At 42.2% G+C, this 17,248-nt stretch overlaps 1 protein-coding gene across 4 annotated transcripts in view; it reads right to left on the bottom strand.

Annotated features, from left to right (window-relative positions):
* Nucleotides 1–6,830: 6,830 nt before the first annotated feature.
* The window catches only part of ATP7B (ATPase copper transporting beta), a 40,677-nt gene continuing 30,259 nt past the window's right edge, over nt 6,831–17,248 (bottom strand). For all 4 annotated transcript variants that reach the window (XM_059838971.1, XM_059838969.1, XM_059838970.1 and 1 more), the window contains 8 exons: nt 16,617–16,799; nt 14,877–15,075; nt 13,557–13,703; nt 12,349–12,491; nt 10,303–10,506; nt 10,075–10,192; nt 9,206–9,308; nt 6,831–7,308 (listed from right to left, as the gene is read on the bottom strand). In XM_059838971.1, the coding sequence (XP_059694954.1) occupies nt 7,044–7,308; nt 9,206–9,308; nt 10,075–10,192; nt 10,303–10,506; nt 12,349–12,491; nt 13,557–13,703; nt 14,877–15,075; nt 16,617–16,799 (1,362 nt within the window). In that variant the 3' untranslated portion in view covers nt 6,831–7,043. The remainder of the gene's footprint in view (nt 7,309–9,205; nt 9,309–10,074; nt 10,193–10,302; nt 10,507–12,348; nt 12,492–13,556; nt 13,704–14,876; nt 15,076–16,616; nt 16,800–17,248) is intronic.

Here is a 17,248-nt window from a genome sequence, read left to right as displayed (position 1 = left end):
GTTGTTTAAGCAAGAGGACCTTTTCCTACAGCTTAGTGTGTTCAGAAGGGAGAACTTTCTGCCAAAGCCCATTTCCTTCCTTCTACTTAAGCTTGTAAAGTTGTTGGTGTAACCATTAATAACTGGTCAATGGTTTCCTTGGGGAAAGGAGTCCTGATCTCTTTCAATGCAGAGGTGCTGTGTGAAACCTACCTTGGACTTGCAGGTTTTGGGGTGCTCCTGTCCCCATCTGTAGACTGTGGTGAGTGCTGGTCAGACCTTGGCATCCCTCTGAATGACTGAGGCTTTCCACTTTCTGAGATCCTCCAGCAAAGTGCCCTGGTGGCCTGAAAATCCAGGTGCCCCCTCCCTATAAAAGCAACCTTTATGTCCTAGTTTCTCTCAACTCTGCATTTGGGTCACAACAGCCCCTTGAAGTGTTACAGGCTGGGGGAAGAGTGTCTGAAAAGATGCCCAGCAGAAAAGGACCTGGGGATGCACTTCAACAGCAGCTGAGCCAGAGTGTGCCCAGGTGGCCAAGAAGGCCAGTGGCATCCTGGCCTGTGTCAGCCATCGTGTGTCCAGCAGGACCAGGGCAGGGATTGTGCCCCTGAACTCAGCACTGGTGAAGCCACACCTCAAATCCTGTGTCCAGTTCCATGCCCCTCACTACAAGAAGGACATTGAGGTGCTGGAGCATGTCCAGAGAAGAGTTTACACCTCACCTTACACACACTGACTTTCTCAGCCCACCTTTCCCACCAGTAGGTACCTGCACCAGCAGAGGCAGGTGAGTACAGGTATCTTTCACCCAAACCACCATTCCAGCAGCTTCTTATGAGCTGCAGTTTTAAACTTTCCCTTTGTAATGTGGCCTTGGCCAGAGTAGTGTTGGCCAGATCCTCTTTACAGCCCAAATTTGCCTCCCCCATGAACATGAAGACAGCAGCACGCTACCCAAATAGCCTTGGGTAGCCTTGTCTACCTCTTGTTCATCCCTAAGATGATGATACACTTAAAAAGCTCCGTGGTCTGTCAAGAGAAGGATCAAACAAAAGCTTCTCAGTAAGTTAGTTGTGGCACAAATATATTGGCAGATGTATGAGGTTTTTAAATCCTCCTGCCGTAGCGAGAGGATAAAATTCCCAACACAAATGGCAACTCTGCAGCAAGATTCTGACATAATTACTGTAATTATATTGTCTCTGCACTCTCTTATAAATCAGTGACAGTATGTATTTAATGAGCCCTTTCCCGTTCAGCAGGTTGCTCCCAGCCGCTCAGATTTGCAACTGCAATGCAGAGGCATCTTAAAATAAAATTAACCCTTGGAAGCGAGGCCTCTTTGTGCGAGGATGCTGGAGAGTCTCTCAGAGACTGGCACTGCACCCTGGCACTGTTCCACGGCTGGAACACACAGGCAGGCTCCAGAGCAAGGGCTGCTTCGCCTTGGTGAGTAAAATGCCGCCAGTGCTGCCAGAGTGAGCTGGGTGTGGTGGATGTGAGCGCTGTCAGAGTGCAACCTGCTGCATCCTGCTCCTGGCTTACACGTGGCTCAGCCCACAGAGGTTGATGTTGCAGGAAAGCCAAGGGTTGCTGTGACTTCCCCTAAGGTCTACTTAGAACAGAACCCCACCAACCAAGCAGTCTAGCACCCTCAGCTCCCTGGGGAGTTCAAACTCGCACCACAAGGTGCAGGTTTGTCCTGAGGATGCAGGCACATTGCTTTGGCTTCCTGCAGCATGGCTTTTCTCCTTGAATCTCAGCTTGTCAAAGGAAAAATAAAGCAATTTCATCAGTCACATCTGGGCAACTCAGGCTTTACTTAAGCATCAAATGATACAAAGTACCAATTCAGTGTTCAAGGCAAACACACACTAGCCTAAAATCTCTTCCTGGGCTATATAATATTGTCAGACCAAAATTTTGGACATGAATTAAACTATCCCTTAGCATTTCCCCCCTTGCTGGTAACCGCATCTTCAGAGGCTTTGCAGATTAAGGGGTTTCTGTGGCTTGGACTGGACCTGCAGTGACATCTCCTGGTCCCCCACGAGGTGAGGTGCTGGCTGCTGAGTGGCACAGCCCCCCGACCCAAACCTCCCCCGGAGCACAGAACTGCTCAGCGCTGACCAGCCCAAACCTCCCTGGGGACACACCTCCACCTGCGGGGAAACAACACACACCTCCCCCTGCCACATCCCTTCACCTTCGCCGGCAGCACCAGGGGAGCCTTCAGAAATCATCATTTTAAGCATGAAGGTAAATCAGTCATGAACATCCGATCATTGCACGGAGAGCCTGTGGGCGGGCTGTACTTGCCTGCAAAGACTTGGTGCTTTTAACTCGAGACAAGGAGAGGAGTTAATCTGTCTCCTCCTGTGCTTATGTCTGTCTGAGACTTACATGTGAGCAGGATGTTTTGCGCTTCACCACTTCTTTTGTTGTGACTCTCAAACAATTTCCCACTGAAAACCAACAGGCTTGCTGTTGGCATCTTAGCAGAGGGAATTAAATCCGACATTTCAGTGTTATCTGATTTCACATCCCTGCACACCATTGTATAATTTCACCACCTACTCATTCTTTTTCTTCACACACAAGTGCATTTACAGAAAATATAATCGCTGAACAAATACTTATTCAGAGAAAGGCTGTAATCAGCGTGGATAGAAATCAGACAGCTTATTTGCTTGAAAAAAAGGGGAAAGGAGAAGGAAATGAAATGGAATGAATTCTTTCCTGTGAACTTAGGGCACCAAAAACATTGTATGGCAAACTATAGCAAGAGAAGAAAAACAGTTTAAAAACTTAACAGGCAACAGTATTCCTGAGCTATTGCACTAAAAATAGCATGGAAGTCAAAGATCCGATTCATTTGACGTCTTCTGTGTTCATTAAAAAAGAATTTAAAAGTTACAACAAAAGACTCACAAATTTTTCCCAGAGCAAAAGAACTGGATGTCCCCTGTACATCATCAGATATATCAACGCTTACCATCAGATTGTCAGCAACTGAGTCGTGCTGGGAAAACATGCACAGTGCAGACACCTAAGATCAAAACTGGGATTTGAAAAGTTGCTCCATACTGTATTATCCATCAAAATACTCAGTCCTAGGAAAGGGGACAAGTGTGGCACACTGCTGAGCACCTCGGGCACTGAGCTTAGGGAGCCCACGAGTCCATCCTCTCAGGAACTTTCCTCCAGCTCTTTTGCTGTAGGGCCAGCCCAGGCAGCAGTCCCAGGCCAGCACCTCACTCTGCTGGGGGCTGCAGGCAGCTGGGCCTGGTGGGGACAAGCACAGTTCATAATTACATTGCATGCAGACATGCAAACGCTGAGCTCCACCTCATACACCCCCCAGTGAGACTGGATGTGCATCAGGAGCTCAAGTTTAACAAGAGCACATCATCACAAGTGTTAGGACTACCTACCTATATTTATTTTATTTATTATATTTATTTTTCCTGACTATGTATAACTATTCCAACTTTCTCATAGACATTTTTGCCTTGGGGGTGTTGGTTGACAAGAACTTTAACATGACCCAGCAATGTGTGCTTGTAGCCCGGAAAGCCAACCATATCCTGGGCTGCATCCAAAGCAGCGTGGCCAGCGGGGAGAAGGGAATTCTGCCACTCTGCTCCACTCTGGGACCCCACCTGGAGTGCTGCATCCAGCCCTGGGGCCCCCAACATAAGGAGGACATGGACCTGCTGGAACAACTACAGAGGCTACAAGTACATAAAGCTGATCAGAGGGCTGGAGAACCTCTGCCATGAAGGCAGGCTGAGAGAGTTGGGACTGTTCAGCCTGGAGATGAGAAGGCTCCAAGGAGAACTTAGAGCACCTTCCAGGACCTAAAGGAGGTTATGAGAGAGCTGGAGAGGGACTTTTGACAAGGGCATGTAGTGATTAGACAAGGGAGAATGCCTTCAAACTGACAGAGGATAGGTTCACATTAAATATTAGGAAAAATTCTTTACTGTGAGGGTGGTGAGGCACTGGCACAGGTTGCCCAGAGAAGTTGTGGATGCCCCATCCCTGGCAGTGCTCAAAGACAGGTTGGATGAAGCTCTGAGTAACCCAGTCTAGTGGAAGGTGTCCCTGCCCATGGCAGGAGAGCTGGACTAGATTAATTCTAAGGACCATTTCAAGCCAAACCATTCTATGATTCCATGATTTATGCAAGTTTCACAGCCATTTAAAGCCTAAGACATTATGCAAATATAATGAGCAAAACTTTTCCAGTTCAAGTATGAAATAAGTCAGGTTCTTCTTGAGAGCAGGCACTTCTTGAGAGCAGGATAGTGTGGTCAGTCCTCTACTCCAATATTTTTTGGTTCATATTACTTTCACAGAAATAAGAGAAAGCCCATCTGGGGAGAAGGTCAGGAGCTGGTGTAGGGCAGTTGCCTGCCCCACGGGAGGATTCACCTCTGACTGACACATTATCACCAAATATGTGCCTGATTGCCATGTGCATCTGAAGAGCCCCCATTTGAAACCTCTTCCAGTGCTTCAGAATCTTTTCTGTTACACAGTTCCTCCCTAGTGACTAATCTAAATATTCTTTGGTTAAATAAGCCTATTATTTTCTTGTTCTATTCACCATGAACATAAAAGACACTGGAAAGATGAAAGGAATAAATTGTTCTCTTTCTATCTTGAGACTTGTATTTCCTTATGGTATTCTGTAAGCAAAATTACTTGAACTCCATCAATCTGCTTCTATTTCTCATTCTCATATACTTACATTCTCACATTTTCAAGATTTCTGTTAAATCTCATTGCTCTTCTCTGAACTGGTTTTTCCTAACAAGTATGACATATAAAACTAGACCTGCTATTTCAGCTGGTGCCTCTCCAGAGCAGAACAGAATGAGGTATTTTGTCATATGGGTGATACAATCTTCATACCTCTCTATGTTTCTCTTCATTTTGCAGGATCACTGTGTTGGTAGAATGAGTCACAAAATGAATGCCAACTACCTGACCTTTTTCAGCCACGTTGACCTTTAATTCCTCTCTGTTCTGTTAACAAAGTTTCCTGGTTCTGCCCAATTCCCCAAGAGGATTTTGAATCCTATTTCCACCCTTTAACATGTTTGCAACCTCACCTGTCTCATTATGAAACAATAGTCTCTTTTTCCCTCCTGTATATCCTGCCCGAAACAGTTACAAAACCTTGTGCATATGTACCCTGCAATCCAACAATCTCTGTTTATGCTCTTTTTATTCTGAACCCCTCAATAAAAATAAAAAAAGAAAAAGACACACAGTCATTTGTTTGATTTTTTTTTTTTTAAAAACCAAAGCATATTTTTACTGCAAGAACTGGTAAGAAAATACAGAATAGTAAAATTTCAGATCCTCTTTCCCACAGGGACATGTACCTATGGCATGTTTGAAAAGTGTTTGTGCTGTGAAAGTAATCTCTATTTATACAGAGTTTTAAAACTGATTTGTAATTATATTTAAGACAGTGCTGAGAAAATGGGAAGACCTATCCAATGCTTTAAGAACAATTCTTTTCCTCTCTGGCTTGTTTTTCATTTTTACATTAGGAGAAGCAGGATTTGAACCCTTGTTAGAAACAGCTCTATATTTCAGTCAATGAAAAGAAGTAGTTAGTTCATGTTGTTTAGCAAAGTATTTCCTCTTCTTTCAGTTTCTAAATTCAACTATAAAACTCGGCTTACATCAGAGTCCCACAGCTGGACAACACAGCGCTCTGGAACTGCATCCAGCGCACCAAAGCTGTTGATTCCTACTGTCCTGACTCTAAAAAGCCAGGGGTGAATCTGACATCCACAGGGATGAAGTTACTGCAAGCTTTGGTAAAGATGTTAAAGCAAAAAAACGGCTGTCCAGTACTTTGATTTCTCATTGAAGTAAAGGGAGGAACTAAAACCAATGCAAAAAATAAATGCAAATTTAAATTACAAATTTTCTTAGTTCAGGTCCTGTCATTTATTCATATGATGGCAAATAGAAGCCCACTTGAAGGCCATTTTTCCACCTTTGTAATTTAAACTTTTAGCTGCATTTTAAGCAACCAGCAAGCTGGGGCTAAGTTCTGCAATAATCTCCCTCTGTTCAGCTACACTGGGGTCACACCAGTGCTAGTTCTGCTCAGTCATGCCAAGGTAAATACCACCTTTGCTCACACTGGCATAAATTCTTCACTCTGTCAGAGGAAAGAGACAGACAACTGCCCAACTCTAAGGAACTCCCTGGGGTCCAGCAAGGTATCTTGGATAACTGGGACCAGGAACTGTTCTGCCTTTATGGATTTCAATTGGAATGGAAAGGTTCCTGGTGACTTAAAGGACTTTGTCCCAAACAGGAATATCTGTAAACATAATGATAACTCACAGATCTCTTGTGCAAGAAAAAGGGGAAAGGGGCTCATATGGAGCAAAAGAGAAAATCAAACAGAGCAGTAGAAATGTGCATCAAAAGGATGCAATACCTCAAAGCAAGTGAAAATCTTTGAAAAAGACTTTTCAGAGAGTTGAAGCAGGTGAAATAACAAAGCATTTTTGGCTCCAGGAGATGTCATGAATCCTAAATACAAAGTGTTCTCACAGTCACACGACAGGACAAAATTCAAATTCTGACCACAGAGTTCCTTATGCCATTGCTAATTTCATTTAGACACAAATTAATATTTGGCAGCTCTGAAAATACTCTTGCTTCATGTGGTCTAAAAGTAATAAAGTTTGAAAGAGTGAAAAGTATGAAATTTGGTTCCTAGCAAAGAGTCACAGAGAAACTCTTTTAGACTCTGCAAATTACAATTTTACATTATTTCACTAAATGCTGTGTACAAACAAGCCAGTTCATTATAGTGGCACAGATTATTTCCATAACTAGAAATAACTGGTGACCTGAAAAAAATCCACAATCCATATAACCCAACACTGAGCTGAGTTGCAATTGTCTTGTGAGCTGAAGGAACACTTCACTTACAACACTGAAGCTGTTGATGAAATGAGTCAGTCCCTCCCCTGGCTGGGGAGGAGGAACATTTCCCCCTGTACTAAGAGTCCAGAGTTTCAGATGTACTGCTCCTCGTCCGCTCCGTTCATGAGCAATGACCACTTGCTCCCTTCCTCCTGGATGAAACCATTGCGTCTCGGCAGCCTGTCTGAAGCCAAGGAGGAGAGGGACACTTGGCTTGTCTGGTCCCAAGGAGATGGTTTGGAAGAGTCCCTCCTCCTGTCATCCATTCCAATGTGAACACTGATTTGAGAAGGAGTGAGTGGCTTCATGCGGCCTTGAGCTTGTGCTTCATAGCTTTCTGTGTCTGGCTTCTTGTAACTAAGAAGAGAAAGAGAAAAGATATTAAAAACAAGAGGTCAATGTGTAGAAGCATCTGGCACTGGAACAAATCAGAAACTTCTGATAACATTTAGGTAATTATATATTATGATTAGATTAATTATATATGTTTAAATTAAATTTCCTATCTAATAGCTCCCAAATTAATTTAAAATGTGTGTTGCCAAGACTGCAAGGGTCTCAAAAATCAGTTACAGAATACTAATTTTTATTACTACTTGAATTTTGAGCCTGACAATTCTCTTAATCCAAGACAAGCACAAAAGAATAAGGGGGGGATGATGGGGAAATGCAGAATACTCCTTAAGATGTTTCTGGACTGAGTTTTCAGTCATTCAAGACCACATACCACTGATTGAGTACTCTTCTGTTGCATTTAGGGATATGGTTTAGTGGTGGACTTGGTGGTGCCAGGTTAAACGTTGGACTTAATGATCTTAAAGGTCTTTTCCAACCCAGATGATTCTATGATTCCATGCACTTCAGCCACAGTGTTAAATAGCTAAGAGTACTCATCACACGGCTTTAAAACATTTAAATAGTAAAACAGAGGGGCTCTCAAAGTGGGTTCTTTATTAAAAATTATGAGTTTGCTGAATTATTAGAAGGATCATAGAAGACAATTGCAGGTAAATGGATTCAATGACACAAAAACCACTTTCTGATTCAATGCATACCAAGTCAAATCCCAGAAATGGCAAGTATGCATGGTCTTCTTCACATATATATGAACCATAGTGTTCTTTGGAACCTGAAGTTCTATTCAGCTCATCTGAAGCTTCAAGAAAGATTATTGTCCTAAAATGTACACTGTAATACAGTAGTCTGTAATACATAAGTCTGAGGCCAAATATTTTTTAGGGGGTTCTCAATATCTACCTAAAATGGTGTGTGACACTTAAGGCAATCGGCACAAGGTCAAAAGAAATTGAGAATTAAGGAATCCCGTTATAGAAGTTTCTCATCCTTTGGATAACTATACGCTGAAACCTTTCAGGATGAAAATCCTGTAGTGATAGGAGTGACTCTGCAAACAGCCATGTATGTATGTCATTTGTATTTACATTGTGGTCTCATTGAGCATTTGCAGGATTAGAAACATGACGTAGTAACAGATTTCCCATATTTGGAAAATTAGTTCATACTATACTGTACTGTACTATACTGTAATGTACAGAAGACCCCAGCTATAGTAAAAATATGTGAAGGTTTGGAGCAATTTCAGACACCATAAAAAGTCTTATTCTTAAAAGTTGTTTGCTTTCTATGCCGTTAAGAACAGGTCCACCGTAACTGCCAAAAAGGGTACCCAAAAAAATGTAGCATTAAAATCAATAGAACTTGAAAAATCTTGTTGTAGCTCAGAAACTGGTTTGCTTTCAAAAGAATAAAGAGATTCTTTTGCACCTTAGCAGCAAGGTGCAAAAGAATAAATACACTGCTTCCCTGTTTCTCTCCAGCTAACTTAAACAGACAAAAATAAAAACCAAACAGGTACAAATATTTTTTCTCAAAAATCTATTGTTACATTATGGAGAATTATCTTTCAAACTAGTTGTTCACTTGCTATTCACAGCAAAACCTCCTAACCATTACTACTTTACTTGGTATTGAACTAGATCTCCACCACATGGGCCCAGGTGACATCCAGTCACACTTTTAGCTGCTAGTTAAAGCATCCTGCATACTGTCTCAGTCCAGGTAAGTGCATAATAGTGACACCTGTCTCTTTTGGAGCCAAGGATCAGACAGAGCAATCCCAAGCTAATGGACTTTCAGGTACTTTTAGATGTAGGAAGCCCAAAGGGGTGTCTCACTAGAGTCCCAGCCTCAGTACTGCCACAGCTCCCCAGCTGAGAAACACAAGACAACTTGCCATTTCAGCTGCAGTGAAGACATCAGGACAGACACAGAAGAAGCTGCCATTGCAGCTGACCCCATCCAAGGCTGAAGCACGAGGCCAAGAGGCATGAACACACCTAGCAAAAAAACATACGGACATGAGCCAGAGCTGCTCATCCCAGCAGAGGCATTTCCACCCCTGCATAGCACAGAAGGGATCAGCAGTTCTGCAACACAACCTGCTGAGACCTCCAGAAACACAACTAGATCAATATATGTATTTACTCACTCATTACTGAACACGTCCCTTCCATTGCAAGGGATGACCTTTGCACCCATACAGGTACAAGGTTGCAGCCACAGGGCAAGACTATTTGTCCCTTCCACATATTCTGCACATATGAAACACGGCGAAGGCAACAGAAAGGCATGGCAGTAGTAAAGGAAAAGGAGGGAGAAGTTACTCATAAACAAAACAAGGAATACCTGAAGTAAGTTTTAAGTAGGAATTTAGAGCATGAGAAAATATCTGACAGAGGCATAAAGAATACAAGCAGTAGGAGAGAAAATGTGTGATTCGGGGCAAATAAATAGGGAGCACCCAAAAGCATGATGGCACATCTGATTAGAGCTGGGTTTGAATATACAGGAACTAATCCCCAAGTACTGCTATATGAAGTAAGAGCATAGTTTTAATTCAATCTTGAAGTATTTATTCCTAAGAGGAAAGCAAAAAAAAAAAAACCAAAAAAACCAGTCTTGATTTCACCTCCTCCTACCAAGTTTTAAATAATCTAGGAACCTGTTTTTTGTTCCTTGAGCAGGTAATCAATCCTATAAGAGGCACCACAAAGATGAACTGTGCTGCTGTCTTTGACAAGCTGAGCTCTTGCAGTCACATACCTGCTGCTATGGGTATTCCAAGCAGATTATAAATTAGGGCAAGAATCAGATTTATTCGTATTCTTCGAACTGTTCTCTTGGATAAGTGAATACTGGCAACTACATCCAGCAAATCATTCTGCAAGACAGAAGAGCACTGAAAGTTTTCCACATGCAGTCTTCAGAAAACTAAACCAAAATGAGGAGTGTGAGTGATAAAAGAGGACAGGCCAAAACTGTAGTGCTCACTCGGATAAGAACAACATCTGCAGCTTCAATGGCAACGTCGGTGCCTGTTCCAATTGCAATTCCAACATCGGCCTTGGCTAGTGCAGGGGAATCGTTGACTCCATCACCAACCATTGCAACCTTCTTCTTTTCATTTTGGAGCTCCTGGACCTTTGCAACCTTGTGGGAAGGAAGGACCTCCGCAAAGACTTTTTTGATCCCAACCTATGCACAAAGAAAGACATCCCATGTTGGTGATGTGCTTCCTGCTGGAAGGAAGAGCCGTTTGCTGTTCTAGGTGAAGGGCAAGCAGGAATATCAACCAAACTGATTCTGGTGAAGTCAACACTTGCAAGCTACACAGAAAACTGAAGAGCAAGACACCTTTGGCATAAGAACAGGATTGATAACAGCACCCTCCTACTGCAGAGCTGCTGGCAAACCATACTCTGCCCTCACATCATGCCCTGCGTGGCTTCTGGAGCTAAACTGTCCCAGCAATAAAGATTTGTCTTTGAAATACCTTCAGGAATGGTGACTCCACCACTTCCCTTGGTTCTGCTGACCACTCTATTGCTGACACAGGCCAGGGTGCCATTGGCCTTCTTGCCCTCCTGGGCACAGCTGGCTCACGTTCAGCTGCTGTCAAGCAGCACCCCCAGGACCTTTTCTGCTGAGCAGCTTTTCAGCCACTCTGCCCCAAGCCTGCAGTGCTGCAGGGGCTGTTGTGACTCAAGTGCAGGACTTGACACTTGACCTTTTTGAGCCTCACACAACTGGCCTCAGCCCATCAATCCAGGCTGTGCAGATCCCTCTGCAGAGCCTTCAAACAGATAATGCAACACACAAACCATGTATGATCAAGCAGTTACAGCAGGGGAAACACAGAGACAACAAGTATGTGCAGGAGATTATAAAAAAAAGCAGATGGCTGGCTAAATTCTTCCACCCATCCACATGATAACTTATGTGGAGTTGCCAGCAATGGTTCTAGTGTTGTAGTTGAAAAACAGATTACTGTATTAGATAGTGCTGGGATAATGCCCTTTGTTGGGCTGCCTCACCAGGCAAAAGCAGCTTTTCACCACAGAAGATAGAAGCTCTCCTTTAACCTTTTAAAACCCAACATTTTATAACGTTTTTAAAACTGCTTACAATTTCTTTCCATTGGAAAGTGCATTCCAAAATTTCAATGAAAATGTAGGTTGACACAAACTAAGCTTCTTTAAAAAGTTCATCTGTGTTCCTGGAACCATAAATTCAAGCTTGTTTCTGAAAGACTTTTTTCCCTTGACAAAGAAAATTGGGTGTGAAGGCACTTTATCATAACTGAACACAAAAGCGAAAGTGTGAAAGCCAATAGGAGGAGGATTAAAGCATCACATGGAGAAACAAAACAGACCTCAGAGCACAGAAGAGCGTGCATACCACAGTGCTGGCTGAGTCAGCTGTGTGGTGGGATACCTGAGGAAAGCAAAGTGGCACACGGTAAGATTAGAAGTAGACCAACACAAAGGGAAAGAGGGAAAGGAAGATCAAGAGGGTGGAAACATAGCAAGGTAGAGAGATAATCTGACTTTTCATTTATAGTTTGCCATGGGGAAAAATATAAACCCAACCTCCTTTAGACTGCTATGCTTCATAGCGATAATTCATATTGTTATGTTACCCTTTAAGGTAACAACAAATCCACACTGTGGATTGCCTGTGACCAGGACTGGATCTTCAAGGAACTTTCCTTCATCACTAACCAAACAGGTCTGCCTTTCAGTGCAGGGAAACTGGAGGCTTCCGTTCAGCAACCAATTACTGCAAGAAAACTCCATTACTCTGGAGAAGTACAGACTGCATGTCTACAGTGGGATCTTAACACAGCCACTGGCCTCTACTATGCCATAGGACTTGACCTGATTTTCAGTTCAGTTCAAGAAAAATTTGTCTTTATTTAATATATCCAGGGAAACTGCCATTTCAGCAAAACTGAAGCTCCTGCTTCAAATTCACCGGGGCAAACAGGAATTCTGGAACATCATCATGTAGCTTTTTGAACCACAGAGAAGCAGATACCTGAGTAGCAATGGCTTTTGCAGTTTTCCTGTTGTCCCCTGTTATGAGCACCACGTCTATTCCCATGCTCTGCAGTGTGTGCACAGCAAGGGCTGCCTCCTGCTTGACAGTGTCTGCTACGGCGATCATTCCACACAACACACCTGCACCAATGGAAACACCCTCCGTCAGAGAGAGCTGTGGGAGGCAAAGAGGCACCACGAGAACAGAGCTCCCCCTCCGTCCCACTGTGGCAGCTTGTGAAATCACACATTCTGAGCGATACTGACACTCGTGTCTGCAGCTTTCTCACTTATGGTCTCTTCTTCTTATCATTTGCCTGTTTCAGATATTTAGGGATCAGGAAGACAAGAGGAGAGTAGCTTTTAAACAAGCCTGACTTCTATGTTTTATGGTATGGACAAATATGATAGTGGGTCAGAGAAAGTGTTGGTATTTGTGCCCAGGTCAGATGTTAAAGCCACTCCTTCAAGAGGAAGCATACAGAGTCTGGTTTTATGTCCCCTAGTCTTTCAGGGTTGGATCTCTACTAGAATTAATTACTTTAATTGAGAAGTCTTGCATCTGCCTTCCAGTACATTGGCTCAAAGGTGCATCCATACTTCCTTCACAAGCAAATGCCTTTCAAAATTGCTCTCTAGGGCCACCAAGAATATTTGTTCAGTAAATGAATCATTGTCCTCATTTCAAGATCACAGGCGAGCTGGCAATCTGTCACCACTGTAATCATTACTCATACCAAGGTATTTTCTGGGATCTCTTTTTGCATGGTAAAGAACAGAACCCCACTGGCAAAACTCACTTGACTGATCTAATGAATCATCATGTTTATTCATGCATGTTTATTTATGCATGTTTTGAAACCACTGATGTGATAGGTTGGTCCATGATCCTTAACTGACGTAAATTAAGGATTGGACATGGCACCATATTGTCACTGCTTGTTTGAACAATGATCCTCGACAACAGGAGGTTCAGAAATTAATTCTTAAATTAAAACCTACACAACAAAACCTTATAAACAGTGTTGTGTGGTAAAAGATTCTTTTAAGAACACCTTGATACTTCACAGTTCACAAGCAGTTTGCACTAAAAGATTAGTAGCTCCTTGACTCTAAGCCAGTGATCAACTGCTTCAGAATGTTTTCATCTGTTCTGCAGTAGGATTGACTCATATTTGTTAAGTCACTCAAAGGAAGAGCAGTTACCATCTATAGCCACCAGTATGGCAGTCTGTCCTTTCATTTCATGGTTTGTCATTGCATCATTTACATCATTTGCAATATTCAAGCCATTGCGTCGCATCCACTCACGATTTCCGATCAACACCGAGTATTTCTGAGAAGCTGATGGACCTTTGTGCACAGACAAAAAGAAAAATGAGCATCTCAAAAGCAGTGTACACAAGCAGAGATGTTTGAGGAAGATGAGTTAGGCAGAGGCACTGCCTGAAGACAGCTTGATAAAAGTTTTCTCTTTCAAGATTCAATCTGTGCCTCTTTACACACAAAACTGCGTGATGGACTTAATGGTAGCATTTTCTCATGTTTGCCTTTGTCAGCTGGCACTGTTTCTCTGAATTAGCACAGTACACACATTTAGTTAATGCCATCCTGCTTTGTCCTCACAGCTAATGACTTTCAAATATAAAAGCTATTTCTGACAAGAAAAAGGTAGTGTAGTTCTAACAAACAATGCAACTCATTATGAATCCAATCCAACTTCACAAGAACCATATAAGCAGGTGAGAAAATATTACATTAGCACCATTCACAAATGGCACAGTTCTGATGATTGAAGTTCTCATTCTATTTAATTCTTCTAATAGCTTTCTCAAAAAGGTCAAGAGCACCACAGCCTTCTGAAGAGAATTGATGAGCTCCTTAAGGAAGGTTTTAAATACCTTTTCTTTCTCTCCTACACTACAAAATAGCAAAGTGGCATCCAGAGAGTCTGAAACAAACCTGAATTTTATTGGCCGAATCAAAACTATCAGGCACTAAAATAAGTTTTCAGATATAGCACATTTTGTTTTGCACCTGCTGAATAGGTTTGAGTTTGTTGTTTTGGGTTTTTTTTAAGTGCCTTGAGAGGTATATGAACAGGAAACAAAAGGTCTGAGTTAATATGGAACTAAAGCATAGGATGTAAAAGTTGCAGAAATATGTTAAAAGTAACTGCTTTAAATGGGAAGATAATGCAAACTTTGCTGTCTGCTGGACCATTCTTCTGTCCAAAAGGAATATTGCTGGGTTTGCCTTATTGTCCAGTATTGTATGGAATTTTCAAGTACCCATCACTGTACCTAATTCCCAATTAAGTTTCTGAATTGCAGAGAGAGATCAAGAGTTGTGGAGAGAGTTTCAATTTTCATTGAAGCACATTTTTGTCCCTCCTGTTCTTTGCCTTCCTCTGCCCCATATCTGCCTTTCTCTGGCACACAGCCTGGTAGGTGGTTGGTGCTGTTGGTTCATTCTCCCTCACACTGCGGCTGGCACAGGGGCAGCACAGGGCAGATAATCACTTACCTTGTGATTCCAAGAGCGTGATAGCTCCATTATCTCCCAGAGGAGCACTGCTGTCCCCACTCCTGTTAGCATCCAGCTTATTGGGACCTTCCTCAGCTGTGCCAAGGATGGCCTCAACTCCTCCGACCTTGCAGCTGATACCACAGCCTGGGACTGCCTGGAAGTCGGTGCAGTATCCCAGGCTCTCAGCGCCAAGCTCCTGAAGATGTAACCAGAGGCCATCATCAATCTGTGCTGCCCACGTGGGGTACAAATATTAGATAACTCTTGCCAAAAAGAGGCCTCATTCCTCCCCTTGGCAATGACTGACCAACTGAAAACTAGCCTGGAGTATCAGTAGCACAGAACTAAAAATAAGGATGCTCTGGTTGTGCTGTGGCTTAGACTTCTAAAAAAGGGGCAGCCATACAGATCACAGCCAGGTCTCAGCCCTAGGAACAGCAAACCATGAGGAACAGATTTTTCTGCTAGTTCAAGGATGAAAAAATTAGATTGGTGGTTCATGACTTCAGCCAAGACTAGGAACAAAAAGAAATGTTTCAACATTAAGCCACTCAGCTTACAAATGATGCAACTCCTAATTAACCTCACAGACAACTGCCTGTGGTGGATCAGACCTTTTTGTAAATATGTAAGAGTACAGTGAAAAACTGTATCTAATTCCTGGAGAGATCTGTCTGGATGTTAGAGAAACTGGTTTTTTCTGTTGAATTAGGGAGAGAAGCCAGTAAGCACCTTCAAGATAAGATAAAGGGATTTTCAGGACCCTACAAGTTACAAAAAATTTGAGAAAATATTCATTTGTAAATAAGTGATTCTGTGTTGTCTCTGAAAGTTGGAACTATATGTACCTCTCAGTGATCTTAAAACACAGGGACAACAAGGCAGGAGGCAAGATCAGCCAACACTATAGCATTGCAATTCATATAAGCCTTGACCCAGTAATAACTTCTGCATGGGATGACTACAGAATTGTCAGAGTACTAAAACAAATTTTAAATTAAAATGTGAAATACAAGAAAGGCAATTGGTTTGCTGCTTATATTCTCTTTTTCCTTCTAAATTTATGTTTTTACTTCTAAATTTTATCACTGAAAGATCTAGCAAATTTAATATATTTTTAAAACTATTTTCCCCTAAATCAATTAATGATTTTTCTTAGCAGACATTAAATGTTTATTTACATAGGCTTCCTGTTTTCACTGTGACTTGCGTTCTACTTCTCCCTGAAGCTTGAGGAACAAGTGACATATACAAATGACCTCTGCAGATATGTAAAATTTGCAAAGACTTGAGTAATTGATCAATTCATTTGTGAAACTCACAAATATTCCAGTTTAATATTCAAGCTTTAAATCCTTTTGCCTAATATATTCAGATGAGCAAGTGACTAATAGAAGTGACTATAGTCAGATAATATGAAATGTCATCACACACATTTGCTTCATGATGTTATTTTAAGTATTCCTCCTGCATATATTCCTTATTTTCCCTTTAGTTCAAGATAAACTTAGTAAGATCTTCCTTCAGAACTCCACATTGTTACCAGAAAAGCACAGCTTAGATAAATACACTGTCTGGTAATGTCCAGAGCAAGATGCACAACCATGTAATCTCCCATCTTTCCAGTCTGTTACTGTTCAGGCAGGCCCTTTCCTCTGGAGCCTGATCATTTTATACAACATTGTTGCATTTTCACTGATGCCTTCAGGCCCTGGATGAAATAGGAAGGCTAAGTACCTCTTTGCAGTATTTAGTGACAGCCATTCCTAAAGGATGCTCGCTGCTGGCTTCTGCTGTACCAACAACAGCCAGTACCTTCTTCAGGGGGAGCACAGTTGTGTCTCCCATCAAAAGCACCCTCGTGACTTTAGGAACTCCATAGGTGATGGTCCCAGTTTTATCAAACATCACAGTCTTGATCTGCAAGAAAGAAACACCGTTACTGCCTAAGCCCTGCAAGGGCAGGGATGCTGGTATGTTTATGGCACATAAATACAGTCAAGACTTTAATAAATAGTTGACTATATCCACACAAAGACAGAACAAATCTACAGAAGCAGAGATTCCTCTAGGTGCCTTGAATTATCTGTACAGCAGGTCTCCTTATGCTTTCTGATTAATTCCTCATAAAAGCTACAAGATCATCCTGTGCCCATGTCAGGATCCCAGACAACAGTGTTATTGTAGGACTGAGATGCGTACACAAAGGACAGAACATGCATTCACATGCAGGAGTCATGTAACAGCACCTTAATCACTTTTACCACAAGGTATGTGATGCAAAGAGGGCTTTTTTGAATGCAGTTCTAAACCATCAACAATAACACTGAGGAAAGAGGACTCAGGAAGTGGTTTGGTCATAGAGAAGA

Source organism: Haemorhous mexicanus, chromosome 2 (genome assembly GCF_027477595.1).
Source record: "Haemorhous mexicanus isolate bHaeMex1 chromosome 2, bHaeMex1.pri, whole genome shotgun sequence".
Taxonomy (NCBI): domain Eukaryota; kingdom Metazoa; phylum Chordata; class Aves; order Passeriformes; family Fringillidae; genus Haemorhous; species Haemorhous mexicanus.
The sequence above is the reverse complement of the archived record's forward strand: the minus strand, read 5'-3'. Positions and strand labels throughout refer to the sequence as shown.